Source organism: Trichosurus vulpecula, chromosome 1, assembly GCF_011100635.1.
Source record: "Trichosurus vulpecula isolate mTriVul1 chromosome 1, mTriVul1.pri, whole genome shotgun sequence".
Taxonomy (NCBI): Eukaryota; Metazoa; Chordata; class Mammalia; order Diprotodontia; family Phalangeridae; genus Trichosurus; species Trichosurus vulpecula.
In genome coordinates, this window is record NC_050573.1 from 305570855 (window position 1) to 305589781 (window position 18927).

General features: G+C 37.8%; 1 protein-coding gene across 1 annotated transcript in view; it reads left to right on the top strand.

Moving 5' to 3' along the window:
- The window catches only part of RALYL (RALY RNA binding protein like), a 179348-nt gene that overhangs the window by 30824 nt on the left and 129597 nt on the right, over nt 1–18927 (top strand). Inside the window, exon 2 of the mRNA XM_036742106.1 lies at nt 10894–10926. Within this exon, the coding sequence (XP_036598001.1) occupies nt 10894–10926 (33 nt within the window). The remainder of the gene's footprint in view (nt 1–10893; nt 10927–18927) is intronic.

The following is an 18927-nucleotide window of genomic DNA, read 5'->3' on the forward strand; positions in this document are numbered from 1 at the left end:
TCCACAACTTCCTTTGGGCCCAGCTTCCCTACTGGCTTCCTGGTGAAGCATCTTCCCATTCAAGAACCTTCACTGGCCTTACCTTCTCTGATGTAGTTTCCTGGCCTACGGCCGATAAAAAGTCCAGGCCATGTAGGCTTGGTGCCTCTTAGACTTAGTGGGTGCCTAAACCCACACTAGTCACTCTGCCTTCATGACAGACCAGTTTCCAGATTGAGAAGATGATGCAGAGGCTTACAGAGAAGCTAAGTGCCTGTCTCTTCTTGCTGTACATCCTTGTTCCATATACTTGCTGTGTGGGGGCGAAGTAAACATCTTCCTTTGTTAATGTTCTGTGACTTACAAGTGCCTTATTTCATCCCAACAATGAACCTGAACTAAGGGGGTGCTGGCTTTAAAGTTGGGTCTACAACTTGTCAACCTATCAACCTTCTTCTCTTTCCTTCTTCACTGCTAAACTGGAAAGGATTAGTCTACGACAGGGCCATCCAATCTTAGGTTTTTATTGAAACGATAGAAAACATATTTTGATTTGCCATTTTAGTGAGAGCTCTGCCGTAGCTCAGCTTCGTTTACTAAAGCATTTATGTAAATTTCGATGCTTGTAGGCAGCCGCATAAATCGCACCGGGTTTTGGACAGCCTTGGTCTACGTGATCAGCTTCTAATTTTCCACTACTCAGTCATTCCTTAGTTCTTTGAAAATGAGTTGCTGTTCCCAAAATTCTACAGAAATGCCTCTATCAAAAAGGTCTGCAAAGGCTTTATTGCCAAATTCAATGATCATTTTCCATGTTTACATCCTGTTTGGCCATGCTATGCCATTTGCGATGGTGGATAGCCAACCGTTTTGTGTTGGTAGGCAAACTTCTCAGGATGGAGAAAGGCATTTGTATTGTATTTGTAATACAAGATGGTTGCTTCTGTATATAATGACCAAGCACTTGATTTTCTTTTGGTGTCCCTTCCCATTTTTCTTGGTATTTCTTTAATTTCACCCTCAAATCCTACTTCAAGCCCAGCCATATGGCTTAGTATAGATTTGCCCGTACCTCTATTCATGCTGACTCCTCAACTATGACTTAAAGGATACATAAGTTACAATGTTAAAGTTTAGGGGACCTTAAGTTACCTCATGAATGTCTGTCAGAATCCTTCTTCAACATTGCTGACAACCTCATGTTCTCTTTATCCTCAAACTAATTCCTTATATGCTGTCACCTATAGTGCCTTTTCCACTCTGACCTTCCGCCTCTCCCCACCCAACGCTCATGTGTGGTACTCCAGAAAAAAGCTACCCAGATTCTAGGCACTCTTGGTGTGAACATCCACTAACAACCACAGTTCATAAGCTCAAGTTCTATATTTGTAAAAAAAAAAAAAAAAGTAAAAAAAATGAGAAAAAACGCTGCTATCGTATTGAGTACATCCTATATAGAGGGTTCATGAGACGCCTTAGAAAAGAATCCTAAAGGATTACAAGATATAGAGAGGATTCAGTTTGAACTGGCAGAGGAAACTGCACCATAAGAATCATGAACCCGTCTAAATGAACTCAGATTATTATTTGCGTGCATGTAGCGTGTAATCTTACCTGCTTGACTGTGAACTCCTTAAGTTTAGGAACTGCCTCTTATTCATCTCTGTACCCAAGTACCAAGCAAACTCCCTTGCATAGTCAACATGATAAATGTTTATTCAATTGAAATCTTTCTTTTTAGTTAATTGAAATGACTCAAGAGAAGCAGTGTGGCAAAATGAATAGATAGGACCGACCTCTGATCCAGAAACACCTGATTTTGATTGCTGCTTCTACGTAGCAAACATTTGACTCAGCTCTCCCAGGGCTTTAGGCACGTTTGTGCTACATGTTGTAGAGAAGGCACTTATTTGCATTGGTGGAGGGGGGTTTCCTCATCTCAAGTCGCCTAAACCAATGAAATCAGGATTCTAGGCAAATAATGACAAATATTAAAACTAACCTATCCAAGAATTCCTTTTCCCAGAATGAGGTACAATTTTTTCTTGCTTTTCCTATATGATCATTTGTGATTGCGGACAAATGGTGCTAACAAGTGCTGTTACCAGTGTCGTTTTTGGCCCAGTGTGGGCCTCGCTGGTAGACAGAAGGCCTCGGGACACTGAATCACCGGCCGCCACAGCCCAGACTTCTCAACCCACAAATGCCAAAGACAGCTTCAAAGGTCAGTGGGAAAGCTCTCTCACCTGGGTGAGAGAGGAGTGTAGTCCAGCCACAGCCACAGCCCCAGGGCGGCATCAGCCCTGCTGTAGCTGGGGCTGCTTCTGGAGCTCTCAGCCTACAGACTATGGGGGAATTGAGTAGCTGATCCGTCACAGTCCTGTATGCGAGGAAGAGCACTTGTGTGGTGGAGCTTGTGGTGGCTGTAGAGAGGGAACCCTCCTCAGAGTTCCAGGACAGAAAAGAGTGCTTGTGGTCACTCACAAACCAGAGCACAGGCCAAGAGAGGAGTAAACACCTCTCTTTTGATCATACCACTTAGGAGGAACTAAGAATTTACAGGTCCCTAGAGATCTCTGAAAACAGCTACACAAAACCCCTAAAACTTGGGGCAGTACACCCTCCACTTAACAGAGAGCTCAAAAATCAAATAATTGCCTGGGAAAATGAGCAAACAGGAAAAAATAAAACTATAGAACGTTACTTTCTTGGTGAAAAGGTATTTTCTTACATCCTTGGTGGTGAGGAAGATCAAAGCACACAACTGAAAGAAGATCAAAGCATACAACCAGAGAAAGACATCAAGGTGAAGGCTTCTACATCCAAAGCATCCAAGAGCAATATGAAATTAGTCTCAGGACATGGAAGAGCTCAAAAAAGGTTTTGAAAATCAAGCAAGAGAAGTAGAGGAAAAATTGGGAAGAGAAATGAGAGCAATGCAAGAAAATCATGAAAAACAAGTTAACAGCTTGCTAAAGGAGAACCAAAAAAATGCTGAAGAAAATAACACCTTTAAAAATAGACTAACCCAAATGGAAAAAGAGGTCCAAAAAGCTAATGAGGAAAAAAATGCCTTAAAAAGTGGAGTTGGCCAAATGGAAAAGGAGGTTCAAAAGCTCATGGAAGAAAATAATTCCTTAAAAATTAGAATGGAGCAAAAGAAAGCTAATGATTGTGAGAAATCAAGAAATTGTAAAACAAAAACAAAAGAATGAAAAAATAAAATACAATGTGAAATATTGGAAAAACCACTGATTTGGAAAATAGATCCAGGAGAAATAATTTAAAAATTATTGGTCTACCTGAAAACTATGATAAAAAAAGAGCCTAGACATCATCTTTCAAGAAATTATCAAGGAAAACTACCCTGATAGTCTAGAACCAGAGGATAAAATAGAAATGGAAAGTATCCACAAATCACCCCCTGAAAGAGATCCCAAAAGGAAAACTCCTAGAAATATTGTAGCCAAATTTCAGATTTCTCAAGTCAAGGAGAACATATCACAAGCAGCCAGACAGAAACAATTCAAGTATTGTGGAAACATTATCAGGATAATACAAAATTTAGCAGCTTCTACACTAAGGGATCTGAGGACTTGGAATATGATATTCTAGAGGTCAAAGAAGGCAGGATTAAAAACAAGAATCACCTAACCAGCAAAACTGAGTATAATACTTCAGGGAGGAAAATGGAATTTCAATGAATTTCAAGCATTCTTGTTGAAAAGACCAGAGCTGAATAGAAAATTTGACTTTCAAATACAAGAATCAAGAGAAACATGAAAAGGTAAACAGGAAAGAGAAGCCATAAGGGACCTACTAAAGTTGAACTGTTTACATTGCTACATGGAAAGATGATATTTGTAACTCATGAGACTTTTCTCAGTATTAAGGTAGTTAGAGGGAATGTGTGTGTATGTGTATGTATGTATGTGTATATATGTGTGTGTGTATGTATATGTGTGTAAATATATGTATGTGTGTATATGTGTATGAATATGTGTATGTGTGTAAATATATGTATGTGTGTATATGTATGTGTGTGCGTGTGTATAGACAGAGAGCACAGGGTAAGCTGAATATGAAGGGATGATACTTAAAAAATAAAATTAAGTCTTGAGAGGAATGTACTGGGAGAAAGAAAGGGAGAGGTAGAATGTAGTAAATCATCTCACATAAAAGAGGCAAGAAAGAACTTTTACAGTGGAGGGGAAGAGGGGGAAGGTGAGAGGGAACAAGTGAGTCTTAGTCTCATTGGATTTGGTTTAAGGAGGGAATAATACACACTCAATTGGGTATAGAAATCAGGAAAGCAAGGGGGGTGGGAAGGATAAGAGAGGGGGATAATAGAAGGGAGGGCAGATTGCGGGGCACAGGTCAAGGGAGAGAATGGAATAAATGGAGGGAAGGACAGGATGAAGGGAAATGTGGTTAGTCTTTTGCAACATGACTGTTATGGAAGTGTTTTGCATGGCTACACGTGTGTGACCTACATCGAACTGCTTCCTTTCTCAGTGAGGGTCATTGGGAAGGGAAGTAGGGAGAGAATGTGAAACTCAAAGCTTTAAAAAAATGAATGTTAAAAATTGTTTTTGCATGCAGTTGGGAAATAAGATGTACAAACAATGGGGTATACAAAGCTATCTTGCCCTACAGGAAAATAGAGGGGAAGGGATGGGAGAAGGGGGATGATAGAAGGGAAGGCAGATTGGGGGAAGAGGTGGTCAAGTATACTCTGTCCTGGGGTGGGTGGAGGGGAGAGATGGGGAGAAAATTTGGAATTCAAAATCTTGTGGAAGTGAATGTTGAAAACTGAAAATAAATTATATTTTAAAAAAGAAAATAATGAAGAGACCAGCATCAGGGTACTTCAGTGAAAATTTAATCATGAAAGAAAGTTGTAGGTGTCAACTTTGGAAAGATAGTTGGCGAGTAAACTGTGGAGCGCTTTGAATGACAAGCTAAGAAGTTCAGATTTTATCCTACAGGAAATGGAAAACCACTGATGATTTTTGAGCAAGGAAGCTTTATGATTAAAAAAAATGTATTGGAGGAAGATTATTCTGGTAATAGATGTGTAGATCTGTGTCGCATGAGCAAAAGCTTGAAGGCTGTCTCAGGGGAGAAGAAATGCTCAAGTTGGAAGATTTATTACTACCCATGCTTCACCAAGGGGTGGTCAGTGAATTCCTAGTTAGGATATTGAATTCATGACTGTGTTTGCTTCTCTGTCTTGAATAGAGACTGCATCTTGTCAATTAGCAATAGCAGCATGGTTGATTTATATGCATACCCTCATAGCCATCCAGAACAAAGCTGGGAAAATTCCCTATCTTTCATCAGCAGCATGGAGAGATTCTTGCATGGGCCAGATATTGAATGGGGGGGGGGGTGCGGCAGCAAGCACTTATCCTGACATGACAGTCTTCTTAAGACTTGACCAGTTACCATCATACTAAGTACTCTGGGATTGTTAACGTTGCCCGTGTGGATTTTTCTGACTAAGACTGCAATGGAGTGGACAACAAAGGAAGACTGTGGGCAACTAGCTTTGACTTGTTGTTGCAAAGTAAATTCCCAACTTGTTGAGTGGTCCCGCTGAGTATCTCAGAATTAGTAATGCTGAAGCCCAGAGTGCAGAACCAAAGTTATGACAGGGAGTACTATGTGGCCCCAGGTCTGCTAGCCCCTCCATTGTCTGATGGCCACTGGACCTCCTGCCAGGGCCTGCCACGTTACTTAAGTGCGTTCTCCTGCCACGTTACCTCATCATACAGAATTCACAGGATCAGCCCAGGATCGGTGAGGATAACAATGCTAAAGACAGGGCATGCTGGCTTCTTTCCCCAAACCAAACCCCAAGAATAAATCCATCCCCAGCCTTTCTAAGTCTTACTCTTCTACCCTGCCTTTCTACTGTGCCTTATTATGTTACCAACAAACTTCCCTCCCTCTTATATTTCTTCCATCTTTTGTTGCTATCTGAAGCCTGGCTATTTCCTGAAAACATCAAATGCCTTATAATTCATTCCAAGGTTGGTTAGCTCTTCTTTCCCACCTCTGAGATAGGGCTAGAAAGAGAACACTGCCACTTTAAGATGCTTCCTCTGCCACCATCACTCAAGGTACACCTCTTATCCTTTACATATCCCTCCATCCTATCCTGGTCCATGATGTTACCTTATGTGGATCTCCAGCCTTCTACAATAAGTTCAATTCTTGTCTCACAGTTTTCTTCTTTGCTTTAATCCTCACCCCGTTGAAAACCTTGGCCTCCTACTTCTTCAACTACCTCAGCTCCCATAACTGCTATCCCCAGTCTGCTTCAAACACGTTAGAGTAATAATTAATAATAATAATAATAACTAGTAGTATAGCATTTACATAGCTTTTTTAAGGTTTTGCAAAGTGCTTTACACATGTTAACTCACTTGATTCCCACAACAACCCTGTGAGGTAGGCACTATTCAGGTGTCAGGACCATGGAAAGGAATGATTATTAATGAGCACTATCACTCCAACTCCCTGTTCAGGGAATATGACTCATTCAATTAATGGCTTATGCCCCTGTCTAGCTACTCTCTCCAGTCATTTCTTCCCACCATCTGTATCAGTCAAAACCTCTGTTTAGAGGTCATAACCTTAATAGGTCACTTGATTGGATTAGGTATAAGTACAATAAAATTAACTAACTTGCATGCATATTATAGAAGTTCAAATGTCTTGAGTTCCCCCAAGCCCCAGGTCAGAATCTCATTCTTAATAGAGCCCAGTTGGTTTGAAATTAAGATAAAGCCCATGTACTTATCAAACCCCACCCCCAACTTCTTCCTGGTATAGGGAAGGCTAAAGTAATTTAGGAAGTCAGCACTGGTAGGGAGTTCTTTCCATGGATTGAAGGACTATAGAAAGTGCCACAGTTGCATGTGCTGGTTCTCCACAATTTTTGCTCATTAGTTCAATTGGACAGGAGCTTTCTTACCATTCTACAGGTTATCACTGTACAGTACTACTCATACCAGGGCCAGCTTTTAATTTCCTCAGCACTGCTTCTACGAGAGGCACCACTTATTGTCTTTTCCGAGGTCCAGGGGGGAAAATCAGGATAATTAAGGGGTTATTTTCCCCTCTACCTTTCTTTGAATGTCTAAACTTAACCTTGAAAAGTGCACATACTCAGTGATATCCCTGAATCATTCACACACACACGTACACACACACACACACATACACACATACACACACACATTCTCTCTCACACACTCATTCTCTCTCTCTCTCTTTCTCTCTCTCTCTCTCTCTCACACACACACACACACACATACACACACACACACACACACACACACACACACACACATACTTCAAAATTATAGAACAATAAAAAGCACAATGTAGAAAATGCTAAATTGTGTGGTTTCCAGAATAAGGGATGTAGTAATTTAGAAATTTGTGCTGAGCTTTCAAGAAAGTGTTGGATTGCTATATTTATAGATGAGAAGGGAAGGCATTCCAAGCTAATAAAATAACTTGTACAGAGGCTAAGGGCCAAAAAATAGTGTAAAATGTTTGTTGAAGAGCGAGAAAGCTGAGTAAAGTAGAGGGGGTGTTTTGGGAAATAGTGGAAAATAAGAGTAAATGTGTACATTGGGCCAGATTATGCAGGGCCTCAAAAATCAGGCAATGAAATTTAGATTTCATGCAGTAGAAAATAGAAAGCCATTATTCTTTTAAATCAGAAGCTTCATTTAATGACAGCAACATTTAAAGAAAATTTGTCAGTAGTATGAATTGTGAATTAGAAATAGGAAGAGACCAGGATCAGAATGACCACTTAGAAGTCTTTAGAAGTAATAAAGGTATGAAATTATGGGGCCCTAGACCGTAATGATTATTGTAGCAATAAAGAGGTTGGGGCACATGCAAGACATGTAAGAGGAAAATTTGATGGAGATGGAGAACCATTCAATCAACAAGTATTTATTAAGCACCTACCATATGCCATGCATGGTTCAGTGGATAGAGTGCCAGTCCTGAGTTCAAATCTGGCCTCAGACACCAGCTGTGTGCCCCTAGAAAGTCACTTAACCCTATTTGCCTCAGTTGCCTCATTTGTAAAATGAGCTGGACAAGGAAATGGCAAACCACTCCAGTGTCTTTGCCAAGAAAACCCCAAATGGGGTCACAAAGAGTTGGACAAGACTGAAACAACTCAACAACGAATATACCAGGTGATCGGAATACAAAGACAAAAAATTAATAGTACATATATGGTAGTTAAGGAGAGAGGGCACCAGCAGTTGAGGTGATCAGGAAAGACTTCATGTAAGAGATGATGTTTGAGCTGAATCTTTAAAGAAAAAAGGGATTCTGTGAGGTAGAGGTAAGGAATAAGTGTGTTCCAAGTTTGGGGGATGGTCTTTTCAAAACACAGAGACAGGAAATGGAATGCCATGTGTAAGGAACAGAGAGTTTGGCTGGATGATGAGTATAAGAAGGGGAATAATGTATAACCAGCCTAGAAAGACATAAAGGGTCCAAAATGCAAAGGATTTGCCAGCGGAGTCGATATTTTATCCTGGAGTTTGCCATTCCACTGATGTTTATTGAATAGGGGAGTAATGTGGTCAGACCTGCATTGAAGGAAAATCACTTTGACAACTGTATGGATTGGAGTGGGGAGAGACTTCTGACAAGGAGACCAATCAGGAGACCATTATAATAACACAGGCAATAAATGATAAGATCCTGAGGTGGCAGCTCTGTGATTGTTGAGAAAGGTCTGTGTGAATTGTGAATAAACAAGAAGGAAGAATAAAGAATGACTTTAAGGTTTTAAATTTGTAGAAAATGTTACATATTTTGTACACTACTATCAAGATTCATAAGCCAGCAATTTAAATACATTAAAATCTTTTTTTGCCTCAGGGATACAATTTAGGTTAAAATTATTGATGGAAACTTTATAGGGAAGGAACTAAGAAGTTTCCTAAGGTTCCCTCTGATTAATGTTATCTTGTATATTGATGCCTTAGTAAAATTCTAGAGAGCAACAAATGTCTGTTAGGGCTTTTTGATTGTTAAAATTTCGAAGAAAATCACTAAATGTACTACTCGTATTTGAAATAAAGGTATTTTAAAATACTTATAAAAAACTCATAAAGTATCTTTAACAGCATTTATATGGATTAAACTTTGCCCATTTTAAAACATTTACAAAAAGAAAATAAAATTTAAAAGTACCATTTTTATAGGACAGAAGTCTTGACCTGTCAAGTAGATAGTTGGCTTACTGCTAGAAATTATTGACCTAATTCATGGAACATATTTTCTCCATCTGGAAAATATCACAGGGATTGTCTATTATGATTATTTACTCATTAAAAATAAGGAACTGAGCCCTAAAATATTGACTTGTCCAATGCCATATGGTACAGCTAGTACCATAAAGGCAATACTAAAGACAATTATTGGCTTCTTTTTTCAACTGAGTTCTCAAGGAATTCTAGGTATCAAGTGATATCCCTTCTTTCTTATCTGTAATTTATATCCCTAAAATGGGACATAGAAAGTGCTATGTGCAATACTATACCTATAGTGTGGTGACTTGATAATCTTGCTATTTAGTGACTTTAAAAATAAATACAATAGAAAGATGTAGATTCTGGAATGTGCATAACACATATCTAACACATAGTTTTTAGTGAAAATTTTAATAAATTATGTTTATATTTAGACTTATGTTGCCAAAGCCAATTTTATGTACAGGTTAAGAGCTTTTTGCATACAAAAATGTGTTTCTTGAATTTTATTCTATAGAATTAAATATGTCTTGTGAAATTCATTTTCTAGAGGTTATTGTTAATGCAAACATGTTAATTAAAGAATTATAATTCATAACAAAAGGCAAAATAGAAATACAGTTCATTAATATGTTGTTTCTTTCCTGATGACAAATAAACTTGCATTCATTCACTCTTAACTCTGAATGAAAATGGACATTGCAAAAGAAGAGGGTTTGTTTTTTAAAAAAAAATTCATGTTTCATAGAAGATGAAGTTTGGAAATTGTTTTTTTTTTCAGAACAAAAATTAATAGCAAAGAATTGTCCTATGGAGTTGATCTCAGCATTGATGAATGTAAATTATTTTTGGAATTATTATTTTGTATTAAATAGCCTCCTAAAAGCATGAAGGAATTATGAAACTAGGTGGCTCAACAGATACAGTGCCAGGCCTGGAATCAGGAAGATTCGTCTTCCTGTATTCAAATATGGCCTCAAACACTTACTAGCTGTGTGACCCTAGGCAAGTCACTTAACCCTATTTGCTTCAGTTTCCTCTCATCTGTAAAATGCACTGGAGAAGGAAATGTCAGACCACTCCAGTATCTCTGCCAAGAAAATACCAAAAGGTGTCAAAAAGAGTCAGACATAACTAAAAATGACTAAACAACAACACAAAATACATACCTTATATACCAAGGGAATTAGTGATTGAACTGAAATCTGGTCAAATGAAATACAAATTTATTCTCATTATGAAATCACAAAGAGATAGTATATGAACCCTCCTACAAAGAAATTTCTTGTGAATAGTAACTATACTGAATATAGACATTATTCTATCCATTTACTTGTTTATTACTGTTATGCTTACGTAGAATTCTCCTTTAAATGAAAATGTTCTTCCATTTCAAATAGGCTTTATATTAACCCAGAGAGAAATCATTCTAGTTCACAAAGGGTGAACTAACTTAATATTCTCTGATTATTCAGAATTGCTAAATTATGCGTTTATGTGCCTGTGGATGCAATAATTTTACTGTTTCCATGAAAAGGCATCTTGCAAATGCTTTTGCATATTGTTTATTTTCAGTGTGCATATTTTGAAATATGTGTTATTTACTTGATAGACTTGAATCAAAGGAGCCATTCCTGTCTGTTGGGTGAGTATGTCTGTAAATCTTCTTTCAGCATTAATTGTTTAACTCAGTTGAATAATAGGGTACTTCTGATATCATGTAACTTCCATATTCCATATTAAGTTTTATCAGTGCATGCTTTATTCATACATCAACATAGATGTTTATGTTTTTAAAATTTTTTATAAAAATTTGTCATCTAATATGTATAGTAAATAATATTGTAACATGAATAATTCAGTTGGTGAATGAATATAAAGTTTTATGCCCTTCAGCTAAACAGAACACAAAGCAAATTTAAAAGATAGATTTACAATGTAAAGGTAAGTTTAGTTTTGTGGATTTGTTCTCCCGGGTCTTCTGAATCTTAACATTTCTGTCTATCCAATTTCTCTTCTCTCTTTTTCTCTCATTTTCTCTGATTCAGTGTTGCTTCTTCTCTCCTTCTCTAAACCTGTCTTCCAATACATGTTCTTTTCCACTTTTCTCTTATCTCACTTTCATCTCCCCAACATCATCATATTGAATGCTGCTCTGAACACACAGAGGAAGAACCCTGAGGCAAATAAAGGTGAGACTTCAAGCTAACCAACCCTGGTGTGTAACCGCTGAATCATGGCAGGGGTCTCAAGTTCCAACTGCTCTTTCACATATCTCATTATATGGTGGTGCTGCTGACAATAGTGTACATTTGCCATTATTGCAATTTGGAATTCATTGAATGCTTCTGTTTCTTTTTTGTCATTGAGTAGTAAATTTTGTGAAATAAAAAAGTTTATTCTGATTAATAGCTAGTCAATTAGTGAGTATTAAGTACTTTTAATGCCTGGTACAAGGATATGTGGTATTGAAAAGGAGAGATCAGTGATGTTCTCTTGAAGCTTGCTTTTAAGGAAATTGTAACCAGGTTGGCAAGAATAGTGGTGCCTTTGCAAAGAAAACTGAATTAATGCTGACTAGGTTAACCAGAAACATTATAGTAAAGGCTTTTAATTGGAAATGATCAGGATTACTTTTTTCCCATTACTTTTGAAGTTTGCTGCTAGATGTCAAGTACTAAGCTCATCCACTGACCACTGGAATTCCTTCTTCCTTCCCAAGCTTCTAAGAAGTACTTTTAAGCTCAATCCAAGTAACAAACAGCAGAATCAGTGCTGGGGAAGTAGAGAGAGGGAAACAGTGTGTATGTATGTTTACCAGAAAATTTTAAAATAGAAAACAAATTTGTTTTACATAAGCCCTTCAGCAGGTTTGTTTTCCACATTTTGGTAATTCCTTTGTGGTTGAAATGGATTTTTAATTTTTAATTTACCAGTTTTCATTCTCTTGTCAAAAGGGACTGAAGTAACACTTTGGTCTCACTTTTTTTCTGTTTTGGTTTTTTTGGTGGTGTTCCCTCTTCTTATGAACTAGTCTGAGTTGATACCATTTTTTGTTTGCACAGTATCAAGACTACATCCTATATAACTATTGTTTTTCATATTTTTACATGTTTAACACCCTTCTTGAAACTTTAATCAAGGTTTTAACCCAAAAGATTGATAGTTGTTTGCATATAAATTCTTAACTATGTAAAATTCAGCCAGTGTTTATGTAAGAGGTATACAGCCCACAGATGCAAAGACTATGCTGTTTTTTGAGAAAATCCATCCCCCAGAAACCAAAGCTTTATCAACAAGTGATAATATTACTCCAACACAGACTCTGAGTCTCTTATACCTTTCCTATTTCTTTGCTTGCAATGGTGTATTGAGATAATAAAGTCATCTGCTATATTGACACACAGGCTTTTGGGGGATAGAAATTGGGACTGGACCCATAACCTAATTGGCATAAGGAACTTCCAGTGAGGACCTTCCATAGCAATGTAGGCAGTTACCTTAAAGTATTAGAGATGCTACCTAGAGCACTGAAAGGTTAAATGATCTGCCCTGAGTGATACAATCAATGTGTGTCAGAGACAAGACTTGGATCCAGGTGGCTCTAAAACCAACTCATCTTCCATCGCCATAATGCCTCTCTTGATGTACCAATTAAAAGTAATAAATTATTTGGCTCATTGGCAAAGACGCTTGCTGTTCTTCTATGGATTCTTAAATGACATCAAAGTATGGTTCCATTTTTCTCAACAACAATTTCTGTCTCTGCTAGATGAAAACGCATATGTTGTGCTAGGGCCTAAACTGGTTAACAGTAATCTACCCCAAGAAGCTGCTTTTAACTCTTCTAAGCCATTAGGGCCTTATTTAGTAGCTTACTGCTCCACTGGACTATTACTGTTCTATGAGGCATTTTCAGGCATAATGGACCCATAATGGATCCCAACGGCAGCCAGAGAACTGAATTATTACTGAGCTGGTATTCCACATTAGATCAGAAAATAAAACTTTTCTTTTATATGCATTGCCTAGTCACATGCAGTCACAAAAAGATGATTTTTATATGAAGAAGAAAGAAATGTACATGGAAATTAACTGTCAAGAAAGAAAAAATAACAGACTCTATCAAATCTTTATTGATAAGCACCAATACCTATGAATAAATTTTGCAAAACAGGAAGAAGATATCAATATATGTTTAATGTGTACTGTAATTAACATACATTTGTGAATCAAATTCCTTCCTTGATACCTGTATACACTGATTGGCATATAAAACTTAACCTGCCACTGTGAAAACTGAGATTAAAGGGGCAAATGTTAAATTCAGCAGAAATATTTGTAAATCTAAAATTTCTTAGCACATGAAGGAAGGCTATTGAGCTACGATCAGAATCTCAAATTCCTAAGAAAAAAGTGATCACTTTAAAATTTCCTTCAGATTCACCTTGGAAATTTCACACAGTATTAAAATAAAGTAGCAGTTTATGTATATAGTCTTGCCATGCCCCACATTTACCCCTAGGCTACATCTGCAAAATCTGAATCCTTCCAGACCCTGATGGGCCTTGAAAACAACACAAGGCACATTTCCTCATCGCCCTTCTTAGCTGAAAGTGGTGTTGGGTGCTCTGAAATTTAGTCAGACTTTACTTATAAAGGACCAGAGAGATACAAAATTTCCTGGGTTTATTAAGTTTTGAGATGTTCAGGGTGTGAATTACCTATTGTAGTACTATATACAAATATACTCATATGTGTGTATATATACATATGTGTATGTATGTATATGTGTGTACATATATGTACATATACATACATGTTCTAGGAAATTTTAAAATTCTTATTTACTTTAACTTAAGCCTGAACAATTTTAGGATAAAAAAATAAAGTTCATTTTTGTCAGTTATATTGACTGACAGTTATTATAATAGTCCATCTGAGAAAAATATCTTTAATGTGAAATAGAGTAAGAAAGAGCCAATAAAAAAATTCCCAAATTTTCCAAGTTACTTTTACATAGAAAGCCAAGGCCTATATTTCAAGACATAAAACCACTAACAAGCCACTTTGTATTTCCCTTATTCCCCTTATCATCTGAGGAAAGGTAGAATAGAACTGGAATCATCCCTTACCCTAAAAGTGATTTAACCAGTGTTTGGTTGTGGCAATATCTTACTTATCACTGCAGAGATCCAGTTATGCGCAGGATACCATCAACCAATTCAATTTAAGTTCATCTTCCACTCAGCCGTCAAACTTTTCTTCCTTAAGCAGAGATTTGACTGTGTCACCCTCCTCCACTCCCCATTCAGTAAACTCCAGTTGCTCCCTATCAACTCCAGGATCGAATATAAAATCTTCTGTCTGACCTTCAAAATTCTTCATGACTCGACCCTGTCCTACTTTTTCAATCTTCTTATACCTCCCTTCCTCCCCACTACTACCACAACCACTTACTTTCCAATCCATTGTCACAGTTTTTTTTTTTTGCCAGTTTTTCATACTTGACATGCCATCATCAGAGAGGCATTTTGCTGGTTGTCTCACATAGCTAGACTACTCTGCCTCCTCATCTCTCCCTCCTGGCTTCCCTAGCTTCCTTCAAGTGTCGGCTAAAATCCAACCTTCCATAAGAAACCTTTCCTAGTCTCCCTTAATGCTGGTACCTTTCCTCTGTTTATTAACTCCAATTTATCCTAGTATAGCTTGTTAGTACATAATTGTTTCCATGTCGTTTCCTCCATTAGGCTCTGAATTCCGTAAGAGCTGGAACTATCTTTTGCCTTTCTTTGTAGCTCTGCAGCTTAAATAGTACCTGGCTTATAGTAGGTTCATAAGAGATGTTTACTGACTGACTGACTGAATTCAATATCAACAACACAAGGAAGGAAGGAAGGGAGGGAGGGAGGGAGGGAGGGGGAAGGAGAGAGAGACAGAGAGAGGAAGGAAGGGAGGTAAGGAGGGAGGAAGGAGAGAGAGAGAGAGACAGAGACAGAGAGACAGAGAGAGAGAGAGACAGACAGACAGACAGACAGGAAGAGGGAGAGGAAGAGGGAGAGGGAGAAGGAGAGGGAGAGGAAGGGAGGGAGGAAGGAAGGAAGGAAGGAAGGAAGAGCTCATTGCTTTCTAGAACTTCTCATCTAAGAATAAGTGGATATATAAATAAGATTTTAAAATATGAAAAGAATAAAAAGATATGTTCAGGATAAAAGGAGGATCAAAACATAGCATTCTAAGGAAATTGGAAGTTAGAGCCATTGTAGGATTTCAGATGTAAAGGGAGATCATCTGAGATAAGCTATAGAGGAGGAAAGTGCAGAGAAGTTGATTGGTTTACTCAATTACGTAGAATATAAGGAATAGCAGGGAGAGTTCAAACCCAAGTCTTCTGATTGTAACCCACTTCTCTTTGATCTACACCATGACTTTCAGTTGAAGAAGCAAGAACAGAGAGATTGGTGGACGAAGTGCACCAAAGCTGGGCTTTAGTAATAATGGTTGAGATTTGTATAGTGCTTTAAAGATTACAAAGCACTTTTATATAGGAAGTATCACTTGATTATGCACAATAGCTGTTTAAGTAAATACTGCAAGAATTATTATTCTCAATTTATTAATGAAGTAATTCAGTTTTAGAGAGTTTAAGTGATTTGTCTATCATCATATAGGTAATACAAAAGCAATATTCAAAACTAGCTATCCCCAGGCCAAATTTCTTAAGGTCTTGAGAGAAGAAAAGGGAAAAAAATCGTCACCTAAAAGGCAATGGAAAGACAGACCATAGTGGGTGTGAGAAGGCTGCACCATATACCCCAAGGGTCAATAAACTAAAACTGAATATTAGATCCCACCTATTGTATGGCCTGAAAACTATGCATGGTTTTTATTTTGTTAAATACAATAATGGTTTGTGACCATTAAAAAAACAAGAAGGGGGGCAGGATGTGGCCTACTGACCATAGTTTGCTGACCCCTGATGCAACCAATGAGAAATTCTAAAGAGCAGGAAAGATATTATCAAGGAATTGATGACAGTAGAAGCAGCAAAGGATGACAGGTAGGCAGACAGAATACTGCCCTTGTTCTCTCACAATGTCAGGAAAAAATGAGAAAGGCCTTCAGCATGTATGTATAGACAGTGTATAGTCTTTGAGAGAAAATAAATGAATCATACAGGACAAACAGACTTGGATGGGTTATGAACTTCATCATTGAAGAAAACTCCTAATTTGATGAGATCAAAGAACCATCTGAGTATATATTTCAGTGAAAGATAGATTAGAGAGAGGGGACATTAGTTAAAAGACTTTGTCATTCACGTAATAGATAATGAGTCCCTGAGCTAGGGGGCATGGAGGGGTGTAGAAAACTAAATGCATAGGAGGAGATAAATGTAAAGGATAAAACAGAGATAAAATTAACAGAGCATGAAAACTGATTGGATGTGGGGCTCAGACAGAAGGAAGAGTAAAGATGATGCTCAGGTTTCAAGTTCAAGTAAGAATGGATAGTGCTGCCATCAGTAGAAATGGGACAGACAGGGAGGATGGAGAATTTTTGAGAAAAAGATAATAATTTTTTGGACACACTAAGCTTGAGGTGCCAAGGTTGGCCTTGGCAAAGTCCATCAATACCATCCACTCCTGTGTACCAGAAAGTATCTTACAGTGTGGCCTAAAATTCCAGGAGTTTCATGCACTGGCATTTTGACTCTGTAGGCTCCCACCACGTTTATTCTGAACTTTGCCTTCCTTATTTCATTCAGTAATCATTTTTGTCATCAGAGAAAGCAGAAGCAAAGAGTTAATTATTTCTACCTCCTCTCCATTATCTTTTACCGGATCATCCTGTACACCTGGAGCAATAGTCACATCCCTATTTGATCATCTTCTACTTACAAGTTTAACTCTTAAAAAAATTTAATGCCTTTTGGTTGTCTTTACCATTCTTTCTCAGCCTCAGCTCACTTTGAGATTGAATGCTTCAACACTATTCTTATGCGAACATACCTTGCTCTTATATTCATTCCATTACCAGCAAGAGCTTGTAACTTCTGTGGCTGTTTCTAAAAATCTAAATTGGTTGATGCAAACCCATCAGTCTCATGACTACTTATGTTCTTCCTAGTATCTTTCTTTGATCTTCAGAATTTCATTCCAGTGAGTATCTCACCCCTCACATCTCCGATGAAAATTGAGTCGTTGAGGTCCCAATTAATCTACTCTGAGACCCAGGAACTTGTTTTCCCCAAATCCACAGTATATATCAGACTATGTCTGCCTTTGTCACCTTTCATATTATAAAATCTAATGTAAAATCATCTTTTGCCTGCCCGCCCCCAAGTTCCGTCATTTCTACTTCAGCAACCAGTTACTCTCTGTTGGTTATATTCAAGTCAGAAAAAAGTCCCCTTGTCAAGTCCTCTTATCTTTTGAAGGATGAAATTATGCTGTTCAAGTTATCTTGACTTTCATTTTGTCTTTGTATTCCTAACCCACGGCCATAGTAAGTAAGTATGTGACAAATGTTTCATGAACTAAATTGAATTGAACCAGGCCAAGCCAAAAATGTATTAACTTCCCAGCTTTTGGTCAAAAAAGAACTTAAGTGGATATCAGCATTATTGAAGTGCCCCCATCACTACTATATTTTACTTCTGTGCAAGGCTTGTGATTAGGAGCTCAGAATTTCAAATTAGAAGGAAGGATGTAAGAGACCATTTAATCCAAGTCACAATTAAGCAAAAATTTCTTGTAAAGGGATAATAGAGGTATAGAGAGAGTTGCATGGTACAGTGCAGAGAGAACTGGGCCTAGAATAAGGAAGACTTGATTTCAAGCCCAGCCTCAAACACTTACTAGCCATGTGACCCCAGGCAAGTCACTTGACCTCTTTTTGCCTCAGTTTTCTCAAATACAAAGTGGGAGTCATAATCATTCCTACCTCCCAGGTTTGTTGTGAGGATCAAATCAGGTAATATGTGGAAACCACAGTAACTGGCACACAGGAAGTACATAGTAAGTGCTAGTTTCCTTCTGTCCTTGGAAAGCATAGCTGACAAGTTTTTATTTAACTTTTGTTTGGAAAGGGAAGCCTACTACCTCCTTAGGGATCATGTTACTTCTCTACATTTCAGAACCTTTTTCTTTCCATCCAGCTCCAATCTTTCGCTCTGTAGCTTGTAACCATTCTTTCAAGTTCTGCCCTCAGGAGACAAGCAGAACAAATCTAATTATAATAGGGATAGAAACTGTACCTTTGATTTCACTGGTTTAAGAACTTGTAGGTAAGGAAACTTCCCCATACTAATGTAGAGCAGCACTGCCTCTGCAGGGTAGAGCTTTAGGGAGGTTGCCTGGAAAACTGATAGCACTGGTGACTTAACCAGGGTCATGCAGCTAGTATGTGTCAGAGGTAGAATTTGAATACAGATCTTCCTGGTTCCAAGACAAGGTCTGTATCAACTGTGCTATGTTCCTTCTCAGTAATAGCAGCTGCCATTATTATAGCATTTTCATTTGTAAGATGATTTAGAAACGTTGTCTCACAGCAAGCCTAAGGGATAGTTACAACAGGTATTATTATATTTATTTTTCAGATAAGGAAAATGAGTCTCAGAGACCTTCAGTGACTTGCTTATACC